The sequence below is a fragment of the Numenius arquata genome, chromosome 6 (assembly GCF_964106895.1).
Source record: "Numenius arquata chromosome 6, bNumArq3.hap1.1, whole genome shotgun sequence".
NCBI lineage: Eukaryota > Metazoa > Chordata > Aves > Charadriiformes > Scolopacidae > Numenius > Numenius arquata.
In genome coordinates, this window is record NC_133581.1 from 47,596,965 (window position 1) to 47,611,555 (window position 14,591).

The 14,591-nt window shown below is 35.3% G+C and overlaps 1 protein-coding gene across 8 annotated transcripts in view; it reads right to left on the reverse strand.

Annotated features, from left to right (window-relative positions):
* The window catches only part of GPHN (gephyrin), a 287,559-nt gene that overhangs the window by 87,949 nt on the left and 185,019 nt on the right, over nucleotides 1–14,591 (reverse strand). For 7 of the 8 annotated variants that reach the window (XM_074149781.1, XM_074149778.1, XM_074149779.1 and 4 more), the window contains 2 exons: nucleotides 13,964–14,236; nucleotides 7,127–7,261 (listed from right to left, as the gene is read on the reverse strand). In XM_074149781.1, coding sequence (XP_074005882.1) covers nucleotides 7,127–7,261; nucleotides 13,964–14,236 — 408 coding nt within the window. Of the gene's footprint in view, nucleotides 1–7,126; nucleotides 7,262–12,587; nucleotides 12,696–13,963; nucleotides 14,237–14,591 lie in introns of all 8 variants that reach the window. The other variant, XM_074149777.1, reaches the window with a different exon arrangement.

Below are 14,591 nucleotides of genomic sequence, written 5' to 3' on the forward strand. Positions count from 1 at the left end.
TGAGCTGTTGATTAAGATCAGGTTAATGTACGAATTGCTGAAATTACAGATTAGCAGCAACTGAGATACTAAAATAGAGAGGCAGCGGAAAAACAAATTCCTACAAACAAAACATATAGCTGTATGAAAATTCAGCACATAGATGCAACCATATTTCAAGAAGGAACAAAAACAAATCAGTTGGCACAGGTAATAACAAGTAATATTCCCAGGGAAAAAGGAATGAATGGAGATGGGAAGTCAATATTGCTCCAAGAGGCCAAATCCAGCAGAACATCAAAATGATCACCAGGTACCAACAGTCTCAACAAGCATCAGTGACTAGAGCAGAACTAGATATATTGAGCCAGCAAATTTCTAAATGAAGAAACTGAATGAAAGACAAATGTAACTACATTGCTGTTTGGAAAGACACAAACCAAAAGAAAACCCAAACCCTTCATCTTGTCATGCATCAGAATTCAAACTAGAGATTTATTCTGGATAGGAACTGAAAAGGTACGGATAAGGAAACTAATGTGATCTTTTCTTCTTCTTAAAGTAATGTCAAACTGAAGTTACCACAATTTGAAAGAAAAATTTCAAGAGGAAGTGGTAAGATGATGCAGCATACACATACATAGATCAGAATTCATGCAATGCCTGTGTGAGCTAGGATGTCTGTACTGGAAGATCATTCTCTTCTGGAGGGATACACATGCAGAATAGTTACAATTTGAAAAACTAATTATTTTCAGGAAAAGACTGAGAATCTTATTTTTTACATGTTTGAGAGTTTCACTGGACTCAGGAAAAAAATGGAATTCTGTAGCTTAATAAAACACTAATAGGTTACTAAGAAAGAGAAATGTAGGGAAATTTTGGACATTAGAGCTTCTTCATATTATTCAGTATATAACAGGTCTGAAAAGTATCTGATTCTATGAATTCAATAATTGTTCTGGATGCTTTGGATTGCTATAGGTAGCAAATTCACAACTACTCTAACATCCTTCTTTAGCCCTGCTATAAACAGTTCTTGGGCATAAGACAAGGAAGGGAACTGGATTTTGGCACTGCTGTACTATTTAATACGGGTTCCAGTTACCAATGAATATGGTACGACTTCTAAAACAGATATTCAATAAATAAAATTAAGTCAAATAAGTACCTCTACTGAAATTAAATGTTCAGCTTAAACTTGGCAACAAAAGTCTTTATTCCAGAGACTTGTTGATGAGTCTAAAAACAAACCCCCAAACCCTACCCCTATATTTTTCAACCTTCCTAAAAAGTGAATTTTCCATTTTAGAAAGGATTTTAGAAAACTTTGCTGTTATTATTTACAATGTTTTTGTGTTTTTTTGATATCCCAAGCATACCAAGCTGCTTCTTTCTTAGTTGCAACATCTCACTTCTTAAGCTGTGTCATTTAGTGTTTTTAACTAACAACAATCAGGGTTTTTAACCAAAATGTAAATTAAAAATAAGACTTCTTAGGACTCAGTCATCCACATGTTTTGCCAGGACAATACACTTTAAACAATGAGGATAAAAGGCAATGGTTATAAGGAAAATATTATAGTATCTTAATTAGTAATTGATTTTAAAACCACTGCTACACTTTATTGAGGAGAACCTGGGAGGATACAGTAGACTGACGTACATTAGTAAGCAGGATTCCTCATCTTAAGGCAACCTTTTCTACTTCCTACTCCAATGTACATTCTCTCAGCAACTATTTTCACTAAATACAACCTGGAAACCCTGGGAAGTTCACTGAAAAAAGTTAAGAGGAAATAAAACCCAGAAGTAATCAAGAAAACACTGGAATTTTTAGCAGGATTAAATATGTAACTAAGCCCACGTGGCTACAAACAGCTACCTGTTTTACAACAAAAAGCAAGAAGCCCTTGCAGTGCTCAGAGTGTGATTTCACCCACCTAGATCATCCTAACAATTTAAAACATCCTGTCCACTTTTCCATGCTCTTCAAACATATCACAGCTAAATAGTTGTGCCAAAGCGCTTGCTCATTCCTCAAGCAAGTTCCTAGGTAGAAAAAACTATAGCATATGCAAACTTAATAAATAAATAAGAAAAAAAAAACTTTGCTTGGGAACTTAGTGTATGCATACAAACTTTAAAATACATTCATTTGCTTGCCATATTGTTTTTACTTTAAGAAAGTAAAATGACTACCTTAAGAAGGAATAGTAGGAATCAGGAAAACAAATATAAAATTCAACGCACTCCACGTACACAAAATATCTATCCTATGGACCGAACTACAGTTTGCCAAATCCCCAACAGAATCTTATTATTAACTAAGAATTTCTGGTAAGAAACCTGATCTTTCTTCTACTGATAAATACTGAATATTTCTACTGAAAAACTTGTAACAGTAATTGATACAAAAGCATCTTCCCTAGCCTACCTGCTCCCATCTGCTAATGTCATTACTTCACATAGTAGTTGTATATAAAATGTAACACCACTAGACTGAAAACATAAATCATAATTAGATTTCGTATTAATTTGTAACTCACTAAACCTTGCACTAATATGCACATTCAGTATTAAAGCTATGGTTTATGACAGAAGGTGTTCAAAGCATCATTTTTCATTGGTAGCAAGCATGAGAGATGACTGAGATAAAAAAATATTTTTTGCCAAAGAAATAATTCTCATTAGCCTTTTATTTTTTTCTTAAATAATGTATTTTTCTGGGCTTTTTCAATTCAGAAATTCTCTGCAATTGAAACATTTACATAAATTTCAAGTATACGCTTTACATCAGGAATATTACATCTTTAGGTGAATGTCAACATATGAATAATAAAGATAACACTTCTCAATAGGAGACAGCTATAGAAAGTTACAGAAAGTGATCAACTAGCAGAACTAAATGTACTATGGTACAAAGAAGGTGTGGATGGAGCAGCGGTGGATGGAGGACCGTTTTGCTAGAATCTGAAAAAATTGAAAAGTAGCCTTGCTTGCTCATTTTAGCTGCGAGATAGAGCCTATATACTTTTCTCACGTATGAATTAAAAGCTATCTATCACAACTACAAATATGTAAGGATGTAACACCACCACCAAGGCTTTTGTCTGATTCAGTGTAACTAAAAAATGGTAGCCAGGGAAAGGACAGATAACCAGCATGTAAATTTTCTTACACAGAATACAAGAGTGTCAGGAATGAAGTAACAAGATGGAAAAAGAAAAAAACACTCTCATCTTATAAGTACTATAATTAAGTTCCTTAGGAATCTTCATGATCAAAGATAACACTGAAAGAAACATCGCACATTGAAGTGGAAGAACTGAATATCAATGAGACTTATGATCTTGCAAAGTGAAATACTTTGAACACCTCTTGTCAGTGAAATGTATTCCTGGTGATAATTTAAAACCTGTCCTTGGTCTTCTATATCTGCTTCATTTGACTTTGACACACAACATTGCCAAAAATTAAATATTGATTACGTCATTTATGTATGGGAGAAGTGAAGACTTCAACTTGAAAGCTGTAATTTTCTTTTATACTAATATGATCTCCCTAAGAGTAGAACAAAATTAGAAGTTTGAAGGACTGACTCAGTCATTTGCACTGGATATATTCTTTTAAGTTATCTGAAGTTATAGGACCAAAATTTTATACTGTAAGTTTAACAAAACCCCCAAGCTTCAACATTAATGCAAACATAAAAAAAATTCTACATATTTGTAAAAGGTGTTTTATACTATGTAGTGTATTACTTTTGTACCTGAAAAGAACTTAATGAAAATGCCAACCACAAACATACACAAAAATATAGTAACATCTTAGAATCTGAGCAGCTACTGGAAATGACAAGAAAAACTTGCAAGCCACATTGTGTCACCCTAAACTTTTGTCATGCGAGTATTCAGCAAATTCATCTAACCTTGTTGAGAAAGCAGTAAAACTTTAAAAAGACCAAAACTATACTGTAGAAGATAAAAACATCTGTCACAATCACTATCAACTTTATGGTTGAATCACTGAAAAAAGGAGGACTGTTAGTGCAGTTTTCCCATGAGTAAAACTTAGATTGCCTCTATATCTGAATCCATCTACTATAAATGTGGTTTAAATGCTCTTTGAGCCACAGTCGATCTTGCTTGAAACTCAAGTGCAATTTTAAAACAAGGAAAGATGCTCTACAGAGATTTATTAAAAGCTAACAAAAGCAAGTTTCTGTAGTTTTGGGGATCTACCTAATGATAGACAGAGTAGTCCTAATGGAAATCTGTCTTGAGAAGTTCTGACCTCCCAAGGGGCTACAGCGAAAAATATAATTAGCTCCTTTAGCAGGAAATTAAACTTTTGAGGACTGATTGAAATATACAGGTTCAAACTCAGTATTCATCATTTACTACTTTGTTAGAAACAAAGATTTTCAGAAAATGTGGAAGATAAACATAAACAGTAAGCAAATTTAAAATTAAATGTTGTATTTTGTCTACATGATCTGTCTGTGTATATAAACAACATTAGGTTTTCCAAAATATAATTATGAAAAGGTAAAGAATTCTCCTAGCATATCAATCAGGAGTATTAGTAATGCACTCTCACATACCATCTCTCCAATACCCCCACCACGCGTTAGTAACCTCCTACGTACATTCATTCAATAGAGATGCTCCCGTCATTGCAGAAGCTTGATTTTTTTTTCTGAGATACACACACAACTTTCTGCTATTCAGCAAATTCAGTAAGAGAAATGTAAGGGTTTATGTACATTTAGGACAAAAAAAATGCAACAAGAAAATGATACAACAAAGTAAACTGGAATACGTAGTTGACAAAGAAATACAGTGCTACTAGGTCTACGGCTAGACCACCACTCCAAACAACATGAATAATCAAAGAAAACAAAATCTTTTTTTTTGCTGAAACTTCCTCTCCTTTGTTTCATTTCATATATACATGTTTTGGAGCCCTGAAATGAGTTCTTAAACCAGCAAATGAGAACATTGAAGAAATATACACTTGCAGATTAACGAAAGAAAAAAAACCCACCCTGAAACTGGATGCTGAAGTACAATTTAACTTTATTCTCACTACTGTGCAGACCAAGGGGTGCAGTGTAAATTTAATTCATACTGCAATATTAGAAAGCCAGGATCCAGAAGGAAAAACACAGAAAGTGAAGACGTTTACACATATTGACAATCTTGAAGAATATGGATGAATCGTATTTCTTGACAAATTCAGATGATGTTTGAGAATTTAAGGGTCCTGAAAAGGACTGAACAAAAAGATAATGAGTACATTTTTTTTGTTCTGTTTTATTTTTTAATTTTTTTTTTAAAGTAGTAAGTAAAATGAACTAAGAGTTCTGTAAGTGGCAAAGAAGTTTATACTTTTGTGCAAAATCCAACCTTTAGGTAACAGGAACAGGTAAGACCACCCTTCAAGTTTATTTTCCAGTTGAGCTTTCCTAGATCTTCCCTATATCGGCTTGTACCACCTACTTTTGAAAGATAGCATGGAAAAACTAGACTAGCTAGATGTCAGTTCCTGTTGTAAAAGTGGTGTGATCTCACACATTGTGAACAAAATCTGATTTAGCAGTAATACATGAAAAACAGGGCTTAACATGAAATACCAAAGCATGATCCAATTATGATAAGAGCTCATCTCAACTAATTTCCCAAAGAAGAGTTTCAGATTTTTAATCTGTTCCAAAGTTCTTATAGTTTTCTTCTGTAATCTCTGAATCTTTGAAGTCTAGAGGAGTGCTTTCTGCTTCACAACAGATGAGCTTTACTCCTTTCCATTTTGATAACCTTCCTGAAAATATATAGGCTTCATCTAGAGCTATTTCTTAGCAGTGCTGTCTCTGTTTTTATACCTGGTCTCCTTTGGTTTTCTTTGGACTCTCTTCTTTTGTCAACAGGCATAAAACTCAGTGCAGTTTCTCTGTTTTGTATTGCTCTTCTGCCTAATGAAATAACTCCAACTTGTTATATTTTGAAACCAGAGGAGTGACAATTTTTTAGCAAAAAAATGAAGGAAATGCTTGCAGGTAGAATTCACTGAACATTTTCTTAAGAAAAGTAGACAATATATTGAAGTTGAGTATGCTGTCCATCAGAATAATCTATCACAGCGAAGGTGAGAACTGCATAAAACAATGCCATAGCCTAATCAAAACATTTCTATTGGTGGTTGCCAATAAATCTTGTTTGCTGACAGAAAAGAATGAGACAGCAGGAAAGAAGAAGTAGCAGATGCTGGCAATCACTTTAGCAAGCAGAAAAATCTTCAAGGATCATGAATTAGATGAGGAAGGATGCTATTCTTTGCCATCTGCTACAGGTCTATTAGTATGTCAGCATCTGGTGCCACAGAAAGATCTTTGTGATGTGAACGCACAAAGTGAATTCAGAAAAAGTTCTCTTCTGCTGAAAGGAACCCTGCGGAACGTAAACATTACAGGCCTTGCCACTGGTCAATTCACTTAGTTTTTGATGTATGCTATTTAAAGTTTGATAAAAAAAGAACATAATAGAGTTCACCTCAATGATTAAATAGTACAGCATAATCAGTAAGAACTGAATAATAAACCCACAAGGTTGGCATTAAAACTTTCTTTCTATTCAATTTAGGCTGGTTTTTGTTTACAAATGTCAGGCAGCAAATATCTAAGTTTGAGCAAAACCAGTTGGTTTGAAAGTGTCTTAAACTGAACAATAATAAAGTGGGGCACAGAACTGCCCCAGCCCAGGCTGGTAATTTGCACATACATTTTGTTGACAAAATACTACTTGCTTAATGGTGTTATTCAGTGGCAGGATTATCTATGTTCCTTGGGATTATTAAAGACATTCAATGTGTTAACAACTTCATATTCATGATTGATATTGCAAGAGATAACAAGAAACGTCAGTAACCATAATGTGTTGGTGGACCCACATATTAAATTGTGCAACAGAACACATGGAATGAACTATACTGTCTTGAATTTTATTTATTTTTATATTATTTACTTGCATCTATTACTTAGAATGATACAACCTTTGCATGCGAAACAACCTTGTTCATCAGAGGCAATACATTACTCTGATAGATTATATGTCTGAGCATGGAGCTTGCAAGGCATAAATGTACTTACTTTTGGTGTTGGGCAGGATGCAGTGGAGAGACGAGAGGTGGCCTGGGCACGAGGAGATTCTGAAGGAGTAGTACTGAGGGAGGCTGTATCACGTGGGAGCACCTGAACACCACGAGAGATGATGGAATCTGGAATCTTAAAAAGAAGAGAGATAGAATTAATAATAAAAAAAATACTGTATTTAAAACTTACTCAAAACCTTACAAAACTGTAGGAATATCCCACTACTCAGTCTGCATACCTCCTCACTGCAGTGCTGGCAGTGGTTAATGGCATGTTCTCATCATTTCAGTAATACATGCCGACCAAATACATAAAGCCATATTCTTAATGAAGTAGCATAGAACACACTATTAGTCCTGAAAAACCCATGAATCTGACATACTATGACAGGAAATAATAAGAAAGTAGCATTTTTCCTCTTAAGCCTCTGTCTCAAACCTAACAATGACCAACAGGGATTTCTACTGTGGCCTGAAAGGAGGCAGGCTTCTCATTCTCTAACTAGGCAACAATATTCTGAACAGAAAACCATTTATTAGCAACGACTGAAACCCTCTGAAGAAATGTCATGCAGTGAGAAAACTTCTTTTAAGAAATGTCATGCAGTGAATAAATACTCTTTATTACATGTACTGAAGACAATTTCAGCTACAAAAATTCTCGACGCAAGGTTTGTGCTGCAAAAGCTACAGGCCTCTCCATAGGGAGTACAGGCAAAAGCACTAGAAACCACCATCCAAAGCCAGCACTTGGTTAAAAATGCATTCTGAAGGGAAAAATAAAAATTCAATCTTTTCTTTTTTTTCCCCACATAATGTATTAAGCAGCCAGCTAGGAAAGCAACCCCTCCACCCCCCCACACCCCCCTGACGAACATGACTGGTGAACTGGTAACAACAGACGAGAAGAAAACTAAAGTAGTCAACAACTTTTTTGCCTCAGTTGTCACTGGCAACCTCTTTCCCCACACTTCTCAAATTGATGGACCTCACGGCAGGGACTGGGGGAGCAAAGTCTCTCGCATTGTAAGAGAAGATCAGGTTTGTGACCACCTGGGGAACCTGAAAATACGTAAGTCTATGGGACCTGACAAGATGCATCCCAGAGTCCTGCTAGTTTAATGATTAATTTTTTTGGTTTTTTTTTTTTTTTTTTTTTGTGTAAAATGGTAAGACACATGGTATATAAACGGTATACAAATGATAAACACCTCAGACAATAGAGAACTGAATTCTAACATTAGTTCTACAACACAAAATGCAGCAGATATTCTGCTGTAACATACACTCTACAAAAGCTTATTCTGATTTTATTTTCATGATTTTAACCTCTTCCTTTTTCAGAGGAAAAAGATTTTGAGATCAGATTGCTCTTACTTCCTGCAATTCACTTTTCTATCACAACAGACAAGAAAATGTAGGAATTCAGATCTTTGAAGGAATACATATACACATATTTTAACATCTTTCTCCTCCTTAAGAATTTTTTTGTTCAGCCTGATGTTCAAGTTCCAAGAGAAGCACCAAAAGTACCCCAATGTTTGGGGGAAATGGCATTCGCAGACAATAAAAGGAAGCAAAAAATGAAGATCCAGTGATAAGCCAAACCACTAACACTGGACATTTCCTTTTTTTTTTTTTTTAAATGGAGATGCTGTACCGAGTCTGCATCTAGGCATTTTGAGCATTCTTGCCTAGTAAGGCTCTAGGGCAACCACAAGCTACTGGAAAGTAACTCCTGGCAATAATAAGCTTGAATCCTAGCTTTTAAAATCTGTTGCATCCCTAGGACCAGTGTCAGGATATTAAGACAGCTTTGTTGCTTGTCTGTGTGCAGTTAAAATGACCAATTTTAAGACTCAAGTCTTAAAAAGATCATCGAGTTCCAACCCTCTTGCCATGGGCAGGGACACCTCCCACTAGACCAGGTTGCTCAAAGCCCCATCCAACCTGGCCTTGAACACCTCCAGGGATGAGGCATCCACAGCTTCTCTGGGCAGCCTGTTCCAGTGTCTCACCACCTGCACAGGAAAGAATTTCTTCATAATATCTAATCTAAGTCTACCCTCTTTCAGTTTAAAACCGTTACCTCTCATCCTATTGCTCCACTCCCTGATAAAGAATCCCTCCCCATCTCTCCTGTAGGCCCCCTTCAGGTACTGGAAGGCCATTATAAGGTCTCCCTGGAACCTTCCCTTCTCCAGGCTGAACAACCCCAATTCTCTCAGTGTTCATAGGAGAGGTGCTCCAGCCCCCCTATCATCTTTGTGGCCTTCCTCTGGACTTGCTCCAATGGGTCCATGTCAGAAGCAGCACCATTTCCCTTCCGTTCTCTTTTTCTCCTGAAATCCCGTCATAAATATGTTAAACAAAAAAAGGCTGACATCCTTAAGTTTTATATTGGCACAGCTCCAATACTACCTACAAGTTTTAATACTTCATTTTAATCTACATGACTAAGGACAATACAGTAGAATATTACATTTTGACAAAGTCATAAAATTAAAAAAAACCCCACAATAAAAGAAAGAATAGTTTTAAGGCTTCAAATAAGACACCTTTTCTTTCCCCTCCTCTAATAAAAATCTGCACACATCTTGATATGGTTGTGTATGGGTCCATTACCTCTTTTATATACTCCAAAATCCCACAATACAATACAATATTGCTTTGGTCATGATCCAGTTCTCCCTGGGTTTACTCTGGTTACTCTAGAATAAACAGATATGACATATTGTCTCGTCCCCTTCAGGCAAATATTTGTTTTGGCGATTGGTTTGGTTTTTTCCTATCCACCATATCCATCAATCATTGCTTCTAAAAATTTATCCAATATCACCTTTTTCAGAACAAAAAACTCTTAGTGCAACAAAGTGACTGAGACAATTCCAGTCTCCCTTGAACTGCATGTTAAGTACTAATTTTTTCCTGTGAGAAAAATTAAAATATAAGTAAAACCTCAGCCAGGACATTAATCAGAAAAGAAAGCTGAAGATAAAGGGAAAAGATGGTTACAGGCATTTCATTTCAATGAGAATAATTTCCTAATTACTACTTTTGCAGAAAATACAATAGCCATAAAACAATCCATATATAAACCTATCTAGAACTCTAAGTTTCAGCTTGCTAGCTTTCACAGACACAAAATCTCACTGAGAGAATTAAGTTAGTTCACAGTTACGAATTTTGCTCTTAAGAGGTTTATTTCTCTAACATGACAGCAGAGTGTGTTGTATTGCTAAAACCAGCATTAATATTCTCTTTAAACCCCTACAACCTGCTGATTTCAGAGAAGGTATTAATATGCATACTGCATAAACATAAAAATATAAAAAATATAATGGATATATACTGTTCGTTAAAGTGAAAGGGACAAGAGAATATGATTGGTATTTCTATGCATATATGTTACGTGATATAAAGGTCTCATTTTACTCATTTATATTTATTTTCCTTTTAAAATTAAATTTTGGCAATCTATGTCTCTAATCAAGGCAACTTCTTTAGCAGGGTTAACAAGAAGTTGCTAAACTCATGAGAAATTTCTGTGTTTCCTGGAGCCTGGAAATCTGGAAGGGCAGGAATATTATTGTGTTTTGGATAGATTTATTTTTTTAAACTTTCACAAATTCACACTCTGAGTACTTATGATGTCTCCCCCTAAAATTTTTCAAGTCACTTGCCAGTTTCAAACAAATTTAATAGAGGGTAGACATCTCAAAACTCTAAATGGGGTACAATAAAACTCTAAGTTTGGTGAAAATAGTTTCTGTTTGTACTAGCTGGAGTGGAAAACCTGTTGTAACATACTGTTGGAGAAAGAAATGAATGAGAAATGAATGAAGTGATGGAGGAAGATATCCACCATATCCATCAGTCATTGCTTCTACAAATTTTTATCTGATATGACCTTTTCCAGAAGCACTTTTATATTGGTTTAAATATTTGTGTTTCAGACTAGAGAACTAAGTGCTGACAAGATTCTATGATTCTATGATAAGAAGGAGAAAAAGAAAAATATATGAGCTCTTTATTCTCTTTTGCCCAGGACTGGAACAAAGATTGACAGTGCTGGTGAGGTAGTAAGAAAACAAGTTGTAGATAGTAATAACTATGATTGTTATACATGAGCAAAAATATCTTAAAAACATAGAGAAAGGACAGCTTAAAAAAAAACAACAACTTTTTGAAAAACTAGCCACTTCCTGCTGAGTTTGAAGATCTGATTTGGATTATAGAATGCACAAAGAAATAGCTCAACAGTAATTTACAAAAGGGCATAGAAACCTGGATGACAGCTTAACAGCATGCTTCAGAGAGGCTGAATTCACTGTTTTAATGATACTGAAGAATATGGTGCCAATTCTAGTTTAGCAATCTCAGCTCAAAAAAATTAAACTACTGAAATAAATGTGTGTGTATGTATGTATGTACACATATATAGCTTTATCATCAGGTGTATGAACTTTAAAACCTTCACATTTCCTAAGTGACTTTTCAAGAGACGTGGGCATCATGTTTTAAATACAGAGATGTTAATGCTATTTGATTGATGGCTTACATGACTATTTGCCTAAGGGAACAAGAAATTGCAGCCTCTGGTCATCAAATCTAGTGACATATTTTCCCAAGAACTTACACTCATGTTTGTGGGCTGACAGAATGAATGGGTCAGGCAGCACAGAAGGCCAACTGCCTTCCTCAGGTTTCTCTAACCTACAGTTACGAATACAGTAAATTAAGTTTATTCCTGATGATACTGTAGCCACTATTCTATCTTGATTCAAGCCTAGACTAAACCTTTGGGAGATGGAAAATAAAGCACAGTATTTTCTTAGAGCCCAAGTTATAACCTCTGTGTTATAATAAATGAAGTCCTTTCTACTGTTCATTGAAATAGTTGCCTACTATTCATTAAAATCCAGTAATTTATAGTAAGTCCACTGTATCCTGACTCCTCAAGTCTTTTCTTCTGTTTCTGAGAAATTCTATTTCTAAACAGAATACAAAAATAAGAGAGAAACTGCAAGTGATGAAAGCAAACTATGAACACCAAGGGCAAATGCTGTATTATGTTGACAAACAAACTTGACAGAAAGCAGCAAAGCAAGGCAAATGAAGGGGGAAGAGTTACCAAAATATCATAGCTCTAAAGCAATAATTTTAGGAGATCTTTTTAATTATATTCAATTATTGAGTATATTAGATGATAAAGCTGATGACTAATCAGAGACAGGCTTTATAGCAACGATTATCTCAGCAGTCAAATGATTCAAACTGACAACACACAAACTTTACCTTGTTTAGCCCTTTATCTGTTTTCTGTAGCATGTTCTCTAAAAGCATGTTCTTTGTTAGAAGAAAATAAGTAATACTGTCTGCTCACACAGGAGACTAGGAGGCAGGCAGTGTATTTTTAGCTACTGTTAGTGCAAAAGCCTCTTGGAAGTGTCTCTTACCGGTTCTCCTGCACTGCCTGCTGCGTGATGGCAATAACTGATGAGACCGGGGATGGGCTGTTCACCTTTTGCCATGATAACAGCTGAACTGGTGTAGGGTGGATGCTTCTAATGCACAACACATAACAGCTATGAATACAGTGACAGGAAAACATGAAACTATACAAGCACGTGAGCGAAAGGGAATGAGGTGAAAACAGGCATGACACTGAAACGCCAAGCTCATATGAACACAGCCAGTTTAGATCTCAGGTATTTTCTGCCTTTAAAAATTGCACGTATTATTTATCTTTGCCTATATCAAAATAAATTAATTAATTTAAAATTTGCATTAATAAAAACTGAAACTTGCAAGTCATAATTACCTTAATTCATCCCTGTAAAGATATATGTAATCAGGATTTTCTGCACAAGAGGAGATGATCTCCAGCTGCAGCTGTCTTAGAAATGTCAAGATGTCTCAGAGCTGAATTCACACTTCTGGAGTTAGAATGTTGCTGCTTTGCTTTAGAAATTGTTTAATATAATTTTGAGTTACTTAGACTTTCAATTTGCATAATAAGACCTAAAAGCACAATTTGTGGAGTAAATATAGAACAAAGCAGTTTGGAAAAAAGCCTTTCCAACACATAGGAATACATTGCCTTTCCATTTGAAAACTGAAGACATAAAACTGACGTAAATATTTATATATTGCTTCAAATAACATGATATTTCTTTGGAAAACATTTAAAATTTGAACTGAAAGAATTTGCAAGTGTTATCTAATTTTTTCCTTTTGTAGCCTCAAATTTCTTATTTTGGTTTGAGTAATGTTGATCTATGATTACTGATTAAAGCAAGGCTATAAAGAAAATGTGATGACATTTAGTTTTGCGGCAGAATTTCACATCTCTTATTGCATAAGAAATGCACACTGGAATACAGTAGTCTGGATAGCTTATTACTTAACCTGCTACCTATCTGTCATACTTTTTATCAATATTTTTAGAAACCAACATTTTCCTTTCAAAATAGATATTATGGCTTAGAAAATTTTGTTCCGATTCCTTAATATGCCACCTACTGGACTTCGCATGCTCAGGCGTGTGAGTACTTTGAATTAAAAAAAAAAAAAGCTAAAAATTTCCGTCACATAGAACAGTATCATAAAAATGCATGTTATCATCAAGATAATAAACAATCTCCCACTGAAATTTGAGATCACCTATGGAAACAGGATTAATATATTTTCATGAAGTTACATTTCTACAAAATGTATCTAAAATACATCTGTTTGATGACACAATGCATAGTCTTCACATGCAAATGAACATTGGTGGAAAGTACCTGAGATAGAAACTAAAGGGTCTCTTAGGGAAACAAGCCAGACTCACCTTAGCTGCAATGGCTGCTGCCGTTATATGTGAAGAAGAACTGTCCTCTGTTGAGGCAACTCCACTATCCTTCTTCTCTTCCTCCTCTTCCTCACACTGTACTCCTTTGTCTTCTGTCTGCTTGTGAGGGCTGGTGGTTGGAGGAGGAGAAAGAGGAGGTGGTGGTGAAGGTAGATCTTCAAGCTCGTCATGTACCTCCTTTACTTTTACAATGGCATCCCGCAAAAGATCAATGGCGTGAGGTAGGGCTGGCAGTATAAACTGAAAGCATTCCTATGCACAACAAGAAGAGAAATGACTATGAAAAGTCACCTGCAGAAGTAAATAGGGATTTTTCAGATTTACTCTTAAAAGATATTCAGGATTTAGATACATCTTTTCACCCGACAATAAATAAAACCTTAAATGCCTTACGCTCACAGAACGTAGAAAAACAAACTCAGAACTATAACTGGGGACTATACATTTTTTTCATGCAAATATAGGAAGTTGTACAACAGGGCTACTGTAATTAAGTTAATATTGGACTAAAACTTCAGGAAACAAGAGTTAAATTTTAACGAATACATAATACGGAAACCATTTCACAGCAGTTGGCAGAATGCTACAAAATGCAGAATAAAAACAT